The 18,121-nt window shown below is 41.7% G+C and overlaps 1 protein-coding gene across 1 annotated transcript in view; it reads left to right on the top strand.

The window, feature by feature from the left end:
• Slc35f1 (solute carrier family 35 member F1) overlaps nucleotides 1-18,121 on the top strand; it is a 415,476-nt gene that overhangs the window by 383,246 nt on the left and 14,109 nt on the right. The window contains exon 7 of the mRNA XM_052751337.1: nucleotides 3,153-3,307. Coding sequence (XP_052607297.1) covers nucleotides 3,153-3,307 — 155 coding nt within the window. The remainder of the gene's footprint in view (nucleotides 1-3,152; nucleotides 3,308-18,121) is intronic.

The raw sequence follows: 18,121 nt of genomic DNA, 5'->3' as shown, positions 1-18,121 counted from the left end.
CCAGCCGTGAACAGGTTGACTCAGTATTCACAGACCCAGGCACTTCTTCCCTTTTTCTCCCCAAGTGAACCATGCGCCTTTCCTTCCTGGGCACAGATGCCACTCTCCTCACAACTCCCTTCCTGTGCTGTCCCCATTCCCTTCCTCCTCCAAAGAGTAGCCAAAGTCATCTTTTCAAAATGTGGATCAGATTGTGCTAGGTCACTGGTGCAAACTGCTCAGGGCATTCCTGTTGCAAATAGAAATTTCTTTCTAAGACACACAGGGCACCGTATGAGCTACAGCCCCCCTAATTTCTCTACCTCATTCTTACGACTCAGTAATTCCAGCCTCTGGAAGCCCCTGGAATAAGCCATAACTTTCCCCTCCTTGAGAATCTTTTCAGGTGAAGACATCTCTGCCTCCTTTAACCTCCTCCTGGTCCTCACATTCAAAGTCAATGCCACCTTGGCAGAGCAGACTTAGCTGAGAATCCTTCCTAAAGCAAGCCCTGGCCATTCTCTCTGAGGAACCTTTTCATTCCTTCACCATGAACAGCTCTGAGCTTATTGTCTGTCCCCCATGATGACGGATTCCTAGCCCAAAGCAGAGGGCCCAGGGCACACTAGATTCTCAATGAAGAATTAGTTGAAAAAGAGAGTGAACACAAACCATCAGAGCCCACAGGTCAGTGTCCATGGATGTTTTACCAGATAAGAAGACAGAAGGTTAGGAGTCCAGAGCTTGTTAGCACAGTTCTCTGTGGCGATATATTGCGTACCCTAATAAAATTTGCCTGAAGATCAGAGAGACAAAGGAACAAGCCAAAGCCACCACATCTTACCAACGTGGTGCTATATTGTGTACCCTGACAAAACTTGTCTGAAGATCAGAGGACAGAGCAAGCCACTAGATTAAACAGAGGCCAGGCAGTGGTGGCACACACCTTTAATCCTAGCACATGGGAGGCAGAGTTCTGTCTGGATCTCTATGAGTTCAAAGCCACCCTGGACTACATGAGATTGGCTCAGTCTAGGTGAGAAAACAGAGCCAGGCAGTGGTAGCACACACCTTTAATCCCAGTACTTGGGAAGCACACATGCCTTTAATCCCAGGAAGTGATGACTGGGTGGAGAAAGGGATATAAGGCTTGAGGAGATAGGAACTAAAGTCTTTTTGGCTGAGGAAGCTCATCTGGCTAGAAGCCTATTGGCTGAGGCTTTTTCAGCCTGAAGGGTTGGTGAGGTAAGAGGTGGTGGCTGTGGCTTTTTCCTTTGCTTCTCTGATCCTCAGGCAAATTTTATTAGGGTATACAATATATCACCACAGTTATCCTATAAGCTAAATCAATGATGCCCAAGATAACAGACATGAGGGAAGGAAGGGAGGGAGGGAGAGAGGGAGAGATGAAGAGAGGGAGGGAGGGAGGGAGAGAGAGAGGAAGGGAGGGAGGAAAGGAGGGAGGAAGGGAGGGAGGGAGGAAGGGAGGGAGGGAGGGAGAGAGAGAAGGAAAGGCTCTGGTGTTCTGGTGTGTCTGGACTATATTCTACTCAAATTTGATTGTCTTCAGTAGAATAACTAAAGGGTAGAACTTGTTCCTAGTCTGTTAATGGCAGATTTCATAAGGAATTCTGAATTAATTCTCGGGTCTTCTTGTGCATTAGTCATAGGTTATCTAGTCTTTGTTATTTTTTTTGTAAGTTGATTAAAAGGAAAATCAATTGTAAGTAACATAAAACTCAAGTGAAAGGAAATTGACTATTTTTATGGAATTAAAATTTCTGATGGAGAGTCACACAGCATCTATTAGGATTTTGGCAGAATGTATACATGCAATGAGGTCTCCTAGCTTACTGAACCCAGAAGTAGGGATATCATTTGGCTTGGTGTGGAGGGCATGTCCACCACACTAGAGGGGGCTGTTGTACTGTTTGCTTAGTGTTCACAATGACTTTCATATGTATCTGATGTAGCTTTTCTTAAACTTAGGATCAGAAGTATAGACTAAGCTCTGTGTCCTTTAGGAGCAAAACAATGGAGGAATCACTGATCTTAATCAGAGGAACTGGACATCTGATTGTGACCAAGTTCCCCTGAGCTCACAGGATTGAAAGGAAGCAAAGTGTTCACATTCCACACCAGACACATTTAATCCAAGATTCACTTGTATAACACCCAGAGAACCCTAGAATTGTACCATGTCTTGTTCTTTCAGAGAACAAGCAGAGAAATGAGCATGATTTTTTTTGTGCATACATATCACCTCAATGTCTGGGAAATGATGGAGCCTACAGTTACCTATAGAATGCTGCTATAGACAATCCAAACCTTGTACTCATGGAATTAGTACTACCAATGATATGTCCAGAGTCCACAACAGCCTAGGAAAGCTGACAGAAGAATAATGCTCAATTTCTTCGGTGTAGAGATGAGCAGAATTTATTCATTTTAAAGAAATGATGAACAGATTTCCTGTTTGAAGCAATCCCATTGTCTGTTCAAAGATGTAGTTTAAGTCTTCAGTTTGGTAGTCTAAGTTCAGGTCTCTAATTTCAGTAACTGTGTAGTTTACTCTTGAGAGCAGTACATAGTGTATTTCATTCACTCCTGTTTTGCAAGTAAAAGCTAAGAGGTTAAAATGTTTTGAAATGCATGGACAGGTCATGAGAGACAGCTCAGCAACTAAGGAAGCTTTGCTGTTCTTGCAGAGGACCAGAGTTTGGTTCTCTCTACCCATATTTGGGAGGCTTACAGTGGCTTTCAACTCCAGCTCTAGGGGGTCTAATGCTTTCTTCTGACCTCCTCAGGTGTGTGTGCATATGTGTGTGTGTGTGTGTGTGTGTGTGTGTGTGTGTGTGTGTGTGTGTGTGTGAGTGTGTGCAGCAGACTTTGGAAGCCTCTGAACATTGCACCAAGAAGCTTTTCTGGAAGCACAGCAGGATGTCAGCTATGTGGGAAGAAGCAGAGCCTGCATTTTCCAAGCACAAATTTCAAGTTCCCATTTTATGTTTTATGTATGTGCCAGCCAGTATTCAACACTACACAATGCAGTGAAAGAAAAAAAACTACCTATAGTGAGTCATGGATGATGTGCCCCATCCCCTTATCCTCCAAGTCCGGATGCTGCGGATGCCCCGAGGAGGTCCTGACACTGTCTTCTCTTTGCTCCACAGGACTGCTCTATGTTGGCTTCAGTGCCTGCATGTTTGGTCTCTACAGCTTTATGCCAGTCGTCATAAAGAAAACCAGTGCCACCTCTGTCAACCTTTCTCTGCTCACAGCGGATCTTTACAGCCTGTTCTGCGGACTCTTTCTCTTCCATTACAAGGTAAGCTACGTCAGTGCTTCTGGGCAGCAATGACAGTTATAGGAATATCAAGTACTGCCGGACATGTTATGGGATTTGGTGAGTGGGATCCTGACTTTCTGCGGTGAGTGGGACTTCAGCTCTGGGTGGAGATCCCACAAGTTGGATATTCATTTGTATTTCAACTCAAAGTCAAGGCAGCATTTTGTCCTGAGAAACCAGTGACTAGGGACAACAGACAGCAAAAAGTAAACAACAGTCATGGGGAGTTAAACTCTTGAATAGGGGGGACAGCTCAACCTAGAAGACATGAGATTAGAAAGTTTATATTCAGTTTTACATTCAATTCCCAAGCTGCAGCCACAAAATAGATTTTGCTGAAGACTTCAGTTGTTTATTTTCTCTTTGGGGAAGTGACATAATCCAGAATCCCCCCAGTTCTGAGTTGCAGATGTTCTATAGCAAACATGAATGGAAAAGACCATTGCATTCCCTCAAGGAAGTATTATAGCTAAAATACCAGGGTTTGGTAGAAGAAAGAAAAAACTTGTGGCAAGCATGTGCAGTCAATGTATCAGTCCCGGAAAAAAAAAAAAAAAAAATGACCCCTCCAAAGATGGCTGTCTCTTCAAAGGCCAGACTGTACTGGTGACTTTTTCTGTTATCAGAAAACACCCTAACAAAAAGCAACTTTTGGAAAAACAACAATAACAACAACAACAAAAGGTTCATTTTTGGCTCAAAGTTCAGAGGGAATCCAGTCCATTCCTGTGAGGGCAGGCCTGGGAGCAGGGGCATGAGCCTGGCCCGCCATTCAGGAAGCACAATGATCGCAATCCATTGCACACAGAAGACACAGAGAAAAACAGGAAATGAGGCCAGTTTAGCAAACCCTCAAGGCTCACCCCAGTGATATACTCCCTCCAGCAAAACGCCACCTCCTGATGGTCCCATTCAGCACCAGCTGAAGACCAAGTCCTCCAATACATATGCCTATGGGGTGCATTTCTCATTCACAGCACAGAAAAAACCCTACACACATCTTCACAGAGGCAGGCATGACTAATTGAGTATTACATGCCAACGTCCACTGCTGTTCCTCTTAACACCACACTTGCTGCATCCATTGATAATCAGTTAGAATTGGCATGTGAGAAGAGACCTACTTTGTATCCCTTCATTAATCCTGTAAGATACAGATTGACGGGGAATCCGACACAGTACGGTGGCCAAGTGTGGAATGTCCAAACACATATATCCAAAGTAGGACACACAAAAGAAGAAAGAGCAGGAAATGAAGACCCTGTGCCCTGCTGGCGAAGGGCATCAGTCAGCATCACCAGTCGAGTGGGTGTTGGGGCATGGTAGCAGAGTTCCTTCAACTACATGAAGTTGGGCTTGGAGTTGGGGGACAGGGTTCTTGGAGAAATGATAAGCTAAGAAGTGTAGGTACTGGGGACGACAAGAGGCAAAGCTGAAGTGAATAATCAGAATTATTGAAGAAAGTGGCTGGAGTCCTACTCAAAACATAGAGAGGAGAACACAGGCCAGGCCAGTCAATGGGAGGACTGGAAACAGATCCAGAAGACTAAATAATCAAGTAGGAGAGATGCGATAGTTTTCCCCAAATGTAATTGGCAAATTCAAATTGTATCTATTTAAGGCATGTATGGTGGTTTGAAAGAAAATGGCCCCCAAAAGAAGTGGCACTATTAGGAGGTGTGGCTTTATTTGAGCAGGTGTGGCCTTGTTGGAAGAAGTGTGTCACTATGGGGGTGGTCTTCTATGCTCAAACTACATTCAGTGTGACAGTTCACTTCCTATTGCCTGTGGATTAAGGTGTAGAACTCTCAGCTCCTTCTCCAGCACCATGTCTGCCTGCATGCTGCCATGTCCCACCATGATAATGGACTAAACCTCTGAAATTGTAAGCCACCCCAATTAAATGTTTTTCTTTATAAGAGTTGCTGTGGTCATGGAGTCTCTTCACAGCAACAGAAGCCCTAAGACAGCATAGAACAAGATTCTTCAATACACATATTTTGTGAAGGGCTTACCACAATCAAGCTAATTGACACATCCATGGCCAGCTCTTTCTCTCCTCTCTCTCTCTCTCTCTCTCTCTCTCTCTCTCTCTCTCTCCACACACACACACACACACACACACACACACACACACACACACACACACTCACATTAGAGTCTATCTTCTTCAGATTTCACACAAGCATTACCATTATAGTTATAGTCACCTCGATGGGCACTACTCATCTTGTAAACTGGAAATTTCCTTTCTTTGACTAGCATCTCCTTAGTTCCCTGTGAGTCTCTACTTTGCATGGGACTTTTTGCCCAGTATAGTGTCAAATTGACAGTTGAAAGAAGCTTCCCAAGGCTTGGCAATGTTTGATGTTGTAACTCATTTTGTCCACGTCCCACAGTTTCTGTGTCCTGAGCTTGCCCAAGTCCTCATATGGATAAAATCATGTTCCCCTCAGGTTGTTTCCTGACCACAGTGCTGGGAGGGCCAGGTTCCCCCAAAACCCCAGTTGTTTTCTAAAGCCTTAGAGACCACTTGGCCATAGTCTCACCACTACAGCAGAGTGGCCACCTTTCTCCCCTAAAGTTAAGTATCCTGGTCTGGCCCACTCCTTAGCATGAACTCAGTTCTTACCAGTTAACCTTGTAATTGATACTCTAATTATCAATTAACAGCTTCATTAGCTCCTAAACCAGAAGAATCTCTTGATCATCTCTTTGGGAAGGATGACTAAAACCATTGCTATGAGTGAGGGCCAAAGTCATGTTTTAGACAGTCCAGACCCATTCCAGCTACCAGCATTCCTCAAAAAAATAAAGACCCATCAGCCATCGCCAAAGCCTCAGATCATAATCTGGGGACAGATCTAGGACGACTTGCCTAAATAGCCAACTGCCCCAGGGGTCCATTGCTTTCTGAATTTGAGCAATTTAAAAATTGAAGCAAAAATGTTAGTAAATTTTATAAAATTAAAAAATAGTACGGTAACAAAGTATTAATATGTATGTTCTATGGAGAAATTGGAAGAAAAAGCTGATATATTTTTATACATCTATTTTAGAAAAATATCTGTTTAAGTCTCTTGCTTATTTTTATTTCATCTATCTATCTATCTATCTATCTATCTATCTAATTATCTATCGATCTATCGATCTATGGATCTAGAGATCTGTTGTCATGCAGTCCAGACTCACCTCATAGTTCTTTGTAGTTGAAGATAACTTTAAACTTCTGACCCTCCTGTCTCTGCTTCCTGCATGCTGGGATTGCATGTGTGTGCCACCATAGCTGGTGCTGGGTGTTGAACCCAGGCCTTCATGCAGGCAAGGCAAGCAAGCATTGTACCAATGGCGCCAAATTCCCAGACCCTCTTGTACATCTTGCATTATTTCTGTTTTCATTATTGAATGGCAATAGTTGCTGGCATATTCTGAATACCAGACCCTAATCAGATACATGGCTTGCAAATATTTCTCCCTTTTGGTGGTTGTCTGATTTTTTTTCCCAATGACATTTGAATAACAAAAGTTTTCTAAGTACACTTTCGATGACATCAGACTTGTCTGTTGCTAAAGAGGCTTATGCAACCATGGAAGAAATCAAGTTATCCCACTACCGCTCTGCGCCGCTGGGTCTCCTCTGAAAGCTTTCTATGTTTCTATGGGTTCTTTCCCAGAGGCCACTCATGATAGCTTCAAATTGCTTTCTTCCTTCTACTCCAAAGGAACAGTTGACAGCCACAGCTAATGAAGAGAACACTCAGGGCAGGTGAGGATTTGTAACCATGGAGAGCAAGTGCGAGCTGGTAATTCTCAACTCTGGCTTCATGTGAAGAGTTTCCAGAATCCTGGTGTACAGTCTCCAGTCTCACTGATCCAGGCATTCTAGGCATCTAATGTTTCAAACCCTGTCAGTGCATTCTGCTAGTCACCTGTAGTCAAACCCCTGGTTCAGACTTACAAGAAAGTAAGTGGTGGCGATGAAAAGATTATGCTAAACAGGAGCGCTGTCAGAAAGTAATCCTTCCAGATGTGGAATTGCCTGTCTTAGGAATCAGTCTTCATCACTGCAGGAGATAGGACAAGCATATGAGAGCAGGAATGTAGAGGGCCAGATGCTTCAGTGCTGGGGACTGGAAGAGACCTCTGGGATCACTATAGGTTTTACTACAGCCTGCAGTTAGAGTGTATCCTCTCTCTTCATCATGATGTGTTTATACCTCCTTCTGGTACGGTTATAAATGTCTGTAAGTTGAGAGGAAAGACAGCTTTCTCACAGATGTTGCTTACCCACACAGAATTAAATGACTAAATGAGGCTCTCCTGCCCAATACTCATTATTCGCTTTTTCCTACTTTATACCCTCAAGGGAAAAAAATCCACTCTTTCTCCCTCCCATTAGCCCACAGCAGCATCTCTGTCTTGGTGCTGACTGGACAGTACAGCATTTCATCCTGGAAGGCAAGTGTCTCGATTCTAAATGAGACTATCTGGATGGAATGGGGCTCATGCAATCTCTACATTTATGACTTTGGAAAGTGGCTCTGTGCTTCTGTTCTTTATTTTCTGATAGGAATATTGAATCCAGAATAGTAAATCTGTAGCAACCCATGGAAAGGCTGGGAAAAGAACCTTATTCAGCTTCAGAGGCCCCTAAAACCAAACCCAGGGAGAGACTGACACAGAAACTTTTCAGTTTGATAGTCTTGGCTTTTCGAGGTCAGAGCTTCATACTACAGGCTCTGTATGTATTCTATAAAGAGTATACTTCAGAGATGGAAAATTGCTGCTTTAATAACTTACCACAAACCCAGTGGCTCTAACATCTTCTGGTTCTGAAAGTCAGCAGACTCACAGCTACAATCACGTATGGGTGGCTCTGTTGCTTCTAGGGGGCTCTGGAGGAGAACCCCATTTCCTTTCCACCTTCTAAGGATTACCTGTATTCCCCTTGTCTTCTGGTCCCTTCCTCCATTTTCCAAGTCAGGGTATAGTATCTTCAGATCTGACCATTAGTCCTGCTTCCCTATTAGAGACTTTTGGATTATAGAAAGCTTACCCAATAACCCATGACAATCTCCCCGTCATAAAATCCTTAATTTAATGCCATCTGGTGAGTGCCTTTTGTCATGCTAAGTGACATATTCAGGGATTTCAGGAATTACGATACATCACTGGGGAGCACATTGTTCTGACTACTACTGGGGAACTATTAATAGTCACAGGAAACAACCAGAATACCATGGCTTCAGGTCATGCCAGCTGGGGCATGATGGTGCCCTGTTCAGAAACCACGTCTGGACAATGAAGGCACACAGGCCACCTCAGATGCCTTGTACTCTGGCGGTAGAATTTTTCAACTGACTTTTCAAAGGTGTTCCAGTGTCCTGATAATACATGATTTTAATAATGAAATCAGTAATTCATGTGGAGAGAGGATAGACAGGAGTTAAAGAACTCCCTCAGTGTCTACTGTGTGAGATATGAATGGAGCAGCTTAATGGTAAGATGTGGCATAGAGTCACAGGAGCCTACAAGGAGAGTGCAGTTTGCATTTACTCTTTAAATTCTTCGAGGTGGATACTTATTGTCTCTAGATTTCAAGATGATGAGATTTGCCACACACAATGTTTCAGAAGAATAAGTTGGAAGACGTCACCATTCAGCAGTGACCACAGACCATTGGCTTCTCTGATTAAATGTGTAACTCAGGCTTAGTAATCTCTGCCTCGCTCTATTTTTTTTTTTACTATTGATGTTAAAATTGTATAGCTAGATGCAGCTCTTAACAATTTGTTATGAGTTCTTGCTAACTTATCTCATGTTTGAAAAGTCAAACCTGGCTTCTCACATATAAAAATATAAACTGAGAGGTGGTGGTATATGCCTTTAATCCCAGCACTCAAGAGGCAGAGATAGGTGGATCTCTATGAGTTCGAAGCCAGCCTGGTCTACAGAGCTAGTTTCAGGACAGCCATAGCTACACAAAGAAACCCTGTCTCCAAAAACCAAAAACAACAACAAAAAAGAGTAGATATATTACATCAGTCATTTTCAACTGAATTCTTTGACTCTTTTCTTTCTTGCAACAGATTTTCAAGAGTAAACCAGAAACACAAACAGCATTTGAAGGTTGTTAAAATGAAATGGTATGCTATTGTGTGCAGAAAACTTTTCAGCAAAGTAGTGACCAACATTGACTGTAGGGAATATTTCTTTCTGTCTGGCATTTAAACTTGAGAATGACCTCCACACATTCGCTGCAACCATTTCAAGGCTTTTACGAGTGCCACAGAACTGCTGCAATAATTAACATTTAAAGGAATTTCATAAGAAGATGCTGACATCACAGTTTGGATAGCATACTCTAGAAACTGATAGAGGAAAATTAACACCATAAACACTCTTCTAGTCTCCATCAAGCACTGTACTTAGGTCATCAGCTCATATGAGTCTTCACATAAAACATCAGGAAGCTACAACACCCGCCCTGCCAGAAGAGCAGTACCTTAGGATTATAAGATCTCTAAAAAACTTTATTCTTGCATCGAATGTATTTACCATCCAAATATTCACTAGTTAACAGGTGAAAGATAGTTTTTAATATGATGTATCCAAAAAAGTGACCTCAGCTGTTCTGCATAAAGTAATGGATGTCCATGTCATAGAATTTCATCTGTTTTCATTAGGAATCATTCAGAATATTTTTGTCTAAACCTTGTATGAGATAACTTATCTCCAAGACTTATAAAGCCATCAGAAAAGTGTCTTAATATAACCACTATGCTAATACCCCAGGTTGGATCCCTCAAGGTCAGGGACAGAGCTCTGTGACATCCTGACCCTCCCTTCAACCACGAGTGTTACAGCTACATGTCACCTTCCCTTTTAGTTTCACTGTAATTGGAAGAGATCTGGCACGTGAAATTTAATAACTCTGAGCATGATTCACTTTAATGATATATTATCATGCGTTAAATTTAAGACAGCTTCATCCCACAAATATTTATCCTGTGCCTGCTATGGGCAGTTGCTGCTTTGTGATTTGCCATCTTGTTGACAGACAAAGTTAACAGAAGCACTAAAAATCACCAGGCAGATTAATGCAAAAGATGAGATTCCAAACCCCAGAAACTCAAGTCGGCCAGCAATTTCCAATGTCCTTAGCATCTGAGTGCCCACGCCAGATAGATTGCAGGGATGGGACCTTTTCATTAAGAGTGGAATCTTTCATTAGACATAGGTCAAAACCCTGAGCTGTGTAGCCTAGTTGATCTTCTGTGGCAGTGAGCAATTTCAGTAATATGCCTAGTCTTTAGAAGCCAGGGCACACCAATTCTTCCCTTGACAACTGATAAGCATTAGGGCAATTCTTCACATTGTATGTATAAAAATACTCTCCCTCATATGCATTCCATTATGTTTCTTTTTGTAAAGAAAAGAAGAGAGATGGAGAGAGAGACAGACAGACAGACAGAGACAGAGACAGAAAGTAATGGATTTTAAGCTCATCATGGCCAAACATAAATTGAGAATATGAGATTTGAAAATTAATACTTAGCTTTTAATGACTATCTTAGGTACATTATGAGCTTGTCAGGTGCATAAAGAACTAAAAAAATTCATATCCCAGGTCAAAAGCATTTCACATGAATCACCACATAGAATGATGAAGCATTTTAACTTGGCTTCTCTGTGTCCAGTACCCCCAGCACAGCCTGTTCTGAGACTTCTTTCTTCTGGGAGGAGTTGGGGTGAGTGTTGCTGGCTTTAAGCATTGGGTTTCACTGCTCCCATGTAGTCACTCAGGTGTCCAGGTCTCATCCATCATCTGCCATCCTTTAGTGCAAGGATCAAAAATGACTTGTAAGCCATACACCGGCTCTTATAAATAAAGTTCTACTGAGGCACAGACTTGGCCTCTTTATACACCAACCATGTTGATTTGTGTGTAGTAGCGATGTTGATTTTAATTTACTAGCTAGGGGCTGGAAAATGTCTCAGTGGTTAAGAGCACAACTGCTCTTCCAGAGGATCTGGATTTAATCCCCAGCATCCACAGGGCAGCTCATAACTGTTTGTGACTCCAGTCCCAGGGATTCCAATACCTTCTTTTGGCTTCTGAGGACGTTGCATGCATGTGGTGTACAAACAAATATGCAGACAAAACACCCATACACACAAAGTAATAAGATAAAATAAAAATATTTACTAGGTATAAGAAATTTATTGATATCTGGGCTAGGCCTTCAGTGGGTATCTCTTGTGAGACAGACTCCACGTATGGCTGTGAATACCAAGTGTCTTTAACCTCGTCCCCATTCTATTGGTCAGAACTCAGCCACATAGCCACAGCGAGGTTGAAAATGTAGTCAAGCCATTTATGTAAGAAGAAAGGAAAATAGGTTTGGTTAACAAACATCCATCTCCTACCATATTAAAAATTCCCATTTACCAAATATTCTGGAAGGAATAGAAAAGTTGGGGACACATTGTGAAGCATTCCCAGAGTGACAGAGAGCAGTCAAAATTCCTTCTTCTTAAGTCTATTATAAACTCCATATCACAAAGATATTTAAAACTTGTTAACACAATAACAAATTTTGAGGGGAAATGACCAGGTTAGAGGTACTGTAGACACAATCAAAGGAAAGGCCTGCATTTGGATTGGCTATAGCAGAGAATAAACAGCACTAGTTATCTCCTGAGAGGATGTGGGGGGGGGGGGTGTTTATCATCAAAATGCATGTTCTGGCCCTATCCCTTACACTGAGATGCCTAATTTTCACAGCAACCTGTAAAGATTTATCTCCCATAGTCTAGGATATGAGTGAGCCAAGTTTACAGAAATCGTAGCATCCTTTATACTAAGATAAAGAACAAAGATTGGCTCCAACATAAAGGCTGAAACAAAGCATGACTTATGGCCTATCCCATTTTTAGAGGAACAGCCCCTTTGTCCCTGGAGCTGCTGGCCCAATGTCCCACAGAGCCCAGTAAATGGAAGCCCCAGTGACCGCATGCCTTCCCAAGAAACAGAGAATGGAGCTGAAGAGTTTCCACTCCTGAGGATGCTTCTTCACGTCCCTCGAGTTTGCATAACCACTACTCTATCAAGTCCCTCCACGTTGGAGAGACCTGCAAGGACCAGTGAGCCAGTACCTTCTTCCCTGAGTACCTTTCATAGTGAGTGTTAGGTTTACAACAGTAATGATTCATGCTGGAATCTTCTAGACTCTCCATTGACTACTGCTTGTCCAAGTATACGGATATTCAGTTTTATCCCTGCCCTTGAATAGTACTTTCATTTTTTCCCCCATTGGCTTTTCACTGAAGCACGGAGAAATTCTACAGTCCTGCTTCCTTCTGACCTCTTTACTAAGAAACAACTTTATTGGAATATTTAAACACATGCAGATGTGCAAGCAATCATGTGTCCATGTGCACACATCTGAAAGGATGTCTAGCTAGAGTTTTCCTGCCTGGCCCACAGTCAGGACAAATCTCTCTCACCTGCCAGTCCCACAGCCACTCAGACCCAACCAAGTAAACACAGAGACTTATATTGCTTACAAACTGTATGGCCATGCCAGGCTTCTTGCTAACTGTTCTTATATCTTAAATTAATCCATTTCTATAAATCTATACCTTGCCACGTGGCTCATGGCTTACTGGCATCTTCACATGCTGCTTGTCATGGCAGAGGCTGGCAGTGTCTTCCTTCTACCTTCCTGTTCTCTCAATTCTTCTCTCTGTTAGTCCTGCCTATACTTCCTGCCTGGCCACTGGCCAATCAGTGATTTATTTATTGACCAATCAGCAACACATTTGACATACAGACCATCCCACAGCAAGAACGTCCACCAAAAGATGAGCAAAGCTCAGCCAGAATGGCAATCACAAGCCTGAGCCTAGTAGAAAGTTCCAGCTCCACGACCTGCTCCTGGAAAGCTCCTATTTCCCTCCAGTGGATCCACTTGGCATTCTAATGATGCCCAAAGACCGCTTTTCACAATGTTTTGAGATTCATAAATAAGATGAATAGGACTACAAGACTAACTTATTAAAGCTATCAAAATATCGTTTGTTTGTTTGTTTGTTTGTTTGTTTGTTTGTTTGTTTATAGATGGGATTTCTTTATAGCCCTGGCTGTCCTGGTACTTACTATGTAGACCAGGGTGGACTTGAACTCACAGAGATCTGCCTGCTTCTGCCTCCCAAGTGCTGGGGTTAAAGGCATACATCACTACACTCACATATGTGTATTGGTTTTTGAGACAGCCAAAATATTTTTTAATGTGATAATATAGTAACGTATGAACCACAAGATCTAGACAGAGACCTAATAGTGGTTGTCATTTCAAAGCAGTGATGAGAAGAAGCAATATTTGAGGAGATCTGTGACATGAACATGTCACCATTATATTGGTCAAAAATCTCAAATACTGTTAAGGATGATGTAACATTAATGTTTAAGTAAATGCTAAATGTCAGTTTGAGGGAAATAAGAATAAAGGTCAAGGTTTCCCATCCAGGTCACAGACTTTTTTACATTAGAGCAAAGATCCCTGGGTAAGAGTCTCTGGTGTGTTCCCAGGCATGGTGACAGGTCCCTGAAAGTCCAGTACTTGGGAAGCAGGAGGGGGGATGCAGGGTTTGAGAGCAGCTGAGTTACATGCAGAGATTCTATTTCAAAATGCAGAAACAAAGAGAAAAGTTTATGATTTGCTTATAACAACCTTGAGCAGAAATTATTTCTCTTAGTGTCCGTTTTTGCATTAGAAAAATGTTGGTGATACTTACTTCCTAAGGATAGTTTGAGGAGTAAATGAAATGGTACATGCCTTTAGCATCAGGACCCAAGTATTTCCCCCAAAAAATGTGTTCTTAATAAGGTCTCTAAAAAGTAAAATAAATAAATAAGAAACATACTTACTATGTTACATAGTTATTTATGTTCAGACCTCTTTTCAAAGCTAACTGGAACTATTTTCACCCCATTTCAGAATACATAGAATGTCTGCCCTGTATTGGAGTTTTTGGCGGCATCTAAGGCTTTGTAATAAGGGTAGAGTGAGATGTCTTCAGCTCAGTCATTTATGGGTTTCATTTTGTATAAAGGAATGAAGGAGAATCAATGTGAACCAGCCACCCTGAACTGAGATGGGAAGGAAGAGACATTAAAGCCATATTTTACACCAGATAATGAACGATGGGTGAAGACAGGGCAAGCAGAGACAGGGAGAGCACTCCAAACAATACCTCTGGTGCAAGCCGGGAGCTGTGCTATCCGGCAATAATCACGTACACACATTAACTTGTCCAGAAAAAGAAAGCATTATCCACACTGCCTACTTGACAATAAATGTCCTTTCTGTGTTACAGGTATCTTATGATACTTTGTCATTCCCATCTATCTCTCTTTCAAAAATGGAGAGAGACGGGGGGGGGGGGGAGTCAGACAGATGGTTATGTATATATTGGTTCATGGGTGTTAAATTTAGAAGATACTTGTAGATTTTTGGAGAAAAGTTGTCTAATACTAGTAGTAGAAGAACACAAAATTCCATTTGAACTTTAGTCTTAAGAAATGAACTAGTTCTATTTTTATAAGAGTTCCAAAGTTTCATTTAAAATGTAAGAATTCTACCAGTGTTATTGAGTATCTCACATTATTACAGTACTCCAGAGATTTCAAAGATTAAACAGCCCTATGTAACTCAATAATTGTGGCATATAAGATTTTATTGAAATAATCCAAGTTTCTGCACCCAGAACTGATGCCCAGAGCCTGTATATATCTCTATTTTTAATTTTAAAGTGGATATTGAGGATTATTTAGTAGATAACGGCTATGTATCAGGAACCAAACTGCTATTTAGAAATAAAATAGCTGTTAAAACTATAATGTAATTTGTTCCTTGAACAGCTCCACACCAAAATTTTCTTTACTCATAAATTACTCATCCATTTATTTCATTCTTCTGTCCTTCTTGCTATTATCAGACACAGCAAAGAGAAGAAATAAAGAATCCCAGTGCGGCTGGAGGAAGTTATGTGTCACTTTGTCAAGAACTCTGCTCCTCCAGCTATCATCATAACATCCCTTAGCCATTGATCATTTCCATAAATTGAGAAAGAATGGCTTCCGTGTTCATCAATAACTCATACAGATGTTAAATGAAAGCTGAGTTCTCCCACTGTTCAATAGCAGTGTGTATGTGCCTACAAGCTTGAGCATAGAGAACAAAGAAAAAAATGTCTTTGTAGTACAGTCCACTAAGCAGCAGCTAGATGCCGAGCAGAAGAACAGACTTCAGCCAAGGGTCAGGGTCTGCAGGCACCATGTTATCTGTCACCGCTGAGCTTGCAGCATGCCCCATTTCCTGAGCATCAGGATGCTGGCGGTAATCTATGCTCCCCTGGAGGACTTTCCTTCCCCAACTAAATGAGATATATACAAGAGATATTTTGGATGAGGCTGACTGCAGTTTTGTTTGCTAAGGTTTGCATGCCTAATTTCGAAACCTTTGCTGTACTCTTCTGAATGCCATTTTCCTACGACATTTTCAGACTACTGGAAAGAGATTAATTAAATAATGAAAGAACTTTATGGGATAAATATTAGTAGGAATTATACCCTGAATAATACATAGCTTATGCTAGCAATGTAGAAGATAAATGTAAATCCTCAATGATTAAAGGGATCACATGTCCTCTAGGTGAATAAATACATTGTGAAAAATGCACTAAAGAATCATACTTGGCATCCAGAGGTAGCTCAGTCAGTAAGGTTCTTGCCTTTTAGGCGTGAGGACCTGAGTTCAATCCAAAGAACCTATGTCATAGGGGCCAGAAGTGCTATCATGCTCTTGTAATCTTAACACTGGCAGGCAGAGACAGGAAGAGACATCTGGGGCTCACTGGCCAGCCAGCCTAGCCTACTTGAGTTCTAGAACAGTGAGAGACCCTGTCTCAAAAAATAAATGGGAACAGCTCCTAAATAATGACAGCTAAAGTTTTCCTTTGGCCCTCACGTGCAAATGTGTGTGCATGCACACATTCATGCTCACATGTACACACACACACACACACACACACACACACACACACACACTCACAGACACAGAATCATATTTCCCAGAAGTAGTCTCCTTTGGTAACTGATCTCAATATCAACTTTTCTCTTTTTCATCTCCCACATTTCATCTGTCTACATCTAAAGTGGATTTTCCTCTTCTGCCACCATGAGTCCCAACCACACTAGACCATAGACTGGCATCTTGATCTCCCTTCTTCCTCCCACTTCTTCCTTCCTATAGTTCATCTTCCACCAGTTGCCAGAGCAATCCTTTTCAATTACAAATTAGATTATGCTCATCTGCTAAGCACCTAGTGACACTTCTTTCTCATTGCATTTGAGTAAAATGTAAATATTCAGCTAACTTCTGAACATTGCCCCTGTCTATGGCTCCAACATCTAACCTAAACCATTCCATGCCTCATGGTATTTCTCTTAGAAAAGAAGATATAATAATAATTTCCTTTTGGGATATTAAAAATGTGGATGGGTATAGTATAAATGTGTGTCTTGGAGTCACCATTAAATATTAGACTTGAACAACACTGGCTCTTCTTAGGTTCTTCATCTATGTAGGCCCCTGTGCTCCTTGGGAATTTTGTTCTCAATGTCCCTCTTTCAGGGCGTTCTTCCTCCAGATCCTAACAAGGATACCCCTCTGGTTCTTCTTAACATTTCCCTGTATTACAAATCAACCCCTAAAACTTATTTTCAGTCTCTGGAAACTAGAGTTATACCCACTCTACTTATCACCATAGTCCAAGCATTGTGTTTATTGAATTCAATTGTGTTTATTGAACTGATGGGTGGGTAGGTAGTATCCAGGGTCTTAGCTAACAGTTAATGCTCAATAAGTGAGTGAATGACTACTTACCAACCCTCTTCATTTCATACAGCCACTGGAATAGACTACCACAAATATGGTGGCTTAAAACAACATGGAAACTTATTCTCTCACAGTTTGGATACCAGGAGTCTAAACTGAATTTCACTGATCAAAGCTTAGGTTCAAGGGAGCTATGCACTGTCCTATGGCTCTGGGTGAGAATCTGTTCCTCTCCAACTTCTGTGGCTGCATTATTCCTTTGCAGGTCATTATCTTTAGTCTCCAGAGGACTCAGACTATCGTTCCAGAAGGGTCTGAGTCACTGGAGTCCTTTCTAGCTAGGGTTGTTGTAGTTTTTCATTGACTTTAATCACAGGATTAAAGAGGCATTCATAGTGATCCTCATCCCAGAAAAACTCCACATTACCTCCCTGTTCAGGTTTCTCACAGCAATCAGGATTAATCTCTGAGCCAGCCAACTCCCTTCTTTTCCTGTTGATTCAAAAGTAGAAGTCCAAAGTGGCCATGTGACAATCTCCATTTCCAGTTCAATGTAACTATTGTTCTGCTTCCTGAGCAGAGCTTGCTTCTCCTGGAACTAAAACTTAAGCCAGTGGGTCACCAGGTCAAATAGTAAGTAGTGGCACTTCTGTGTCTATCCCTTGATTCCACTGAAGTGGACAGTTGATCTTTTGGATGTGTGACCTGGAACACACATCTACAAACAAAATAGCCTTCACCAGTTTTCACATTTAATCACCTCCTAAATCACTCCAGCCCTGGGTATGTCTTCTGTTATGCTGAGGGAAAGAGATGTGTTGTGATGCAGGAACTCCAGTGGTGTGAAGGCCACTGCTCAATACATCTCCCACACATATGTAATCCCATC

This window comes from Peromyscus californicus, unplaced genomic scaffold (genome assembly GCF_007827085.1).
Source record: "Peromyscus californicus insignis strain IS unplaced genomic scaffold, ASM782708v3 Scaffold_22__1_contigs__length_63687245, whole genome shotgun sequence".
NCBI classification, from domain to species: domain Eukaryota; kingdom Metazoa; phylum Chordata; class Mammalia; order Rodentia; family Cricetidae; genus Peromyscus; species Peromyscus californicus.
Note: the sequence above shows the minus strand (reverse complement) of the source record. Positions and strands in the feature narration are given on the sequence as shown.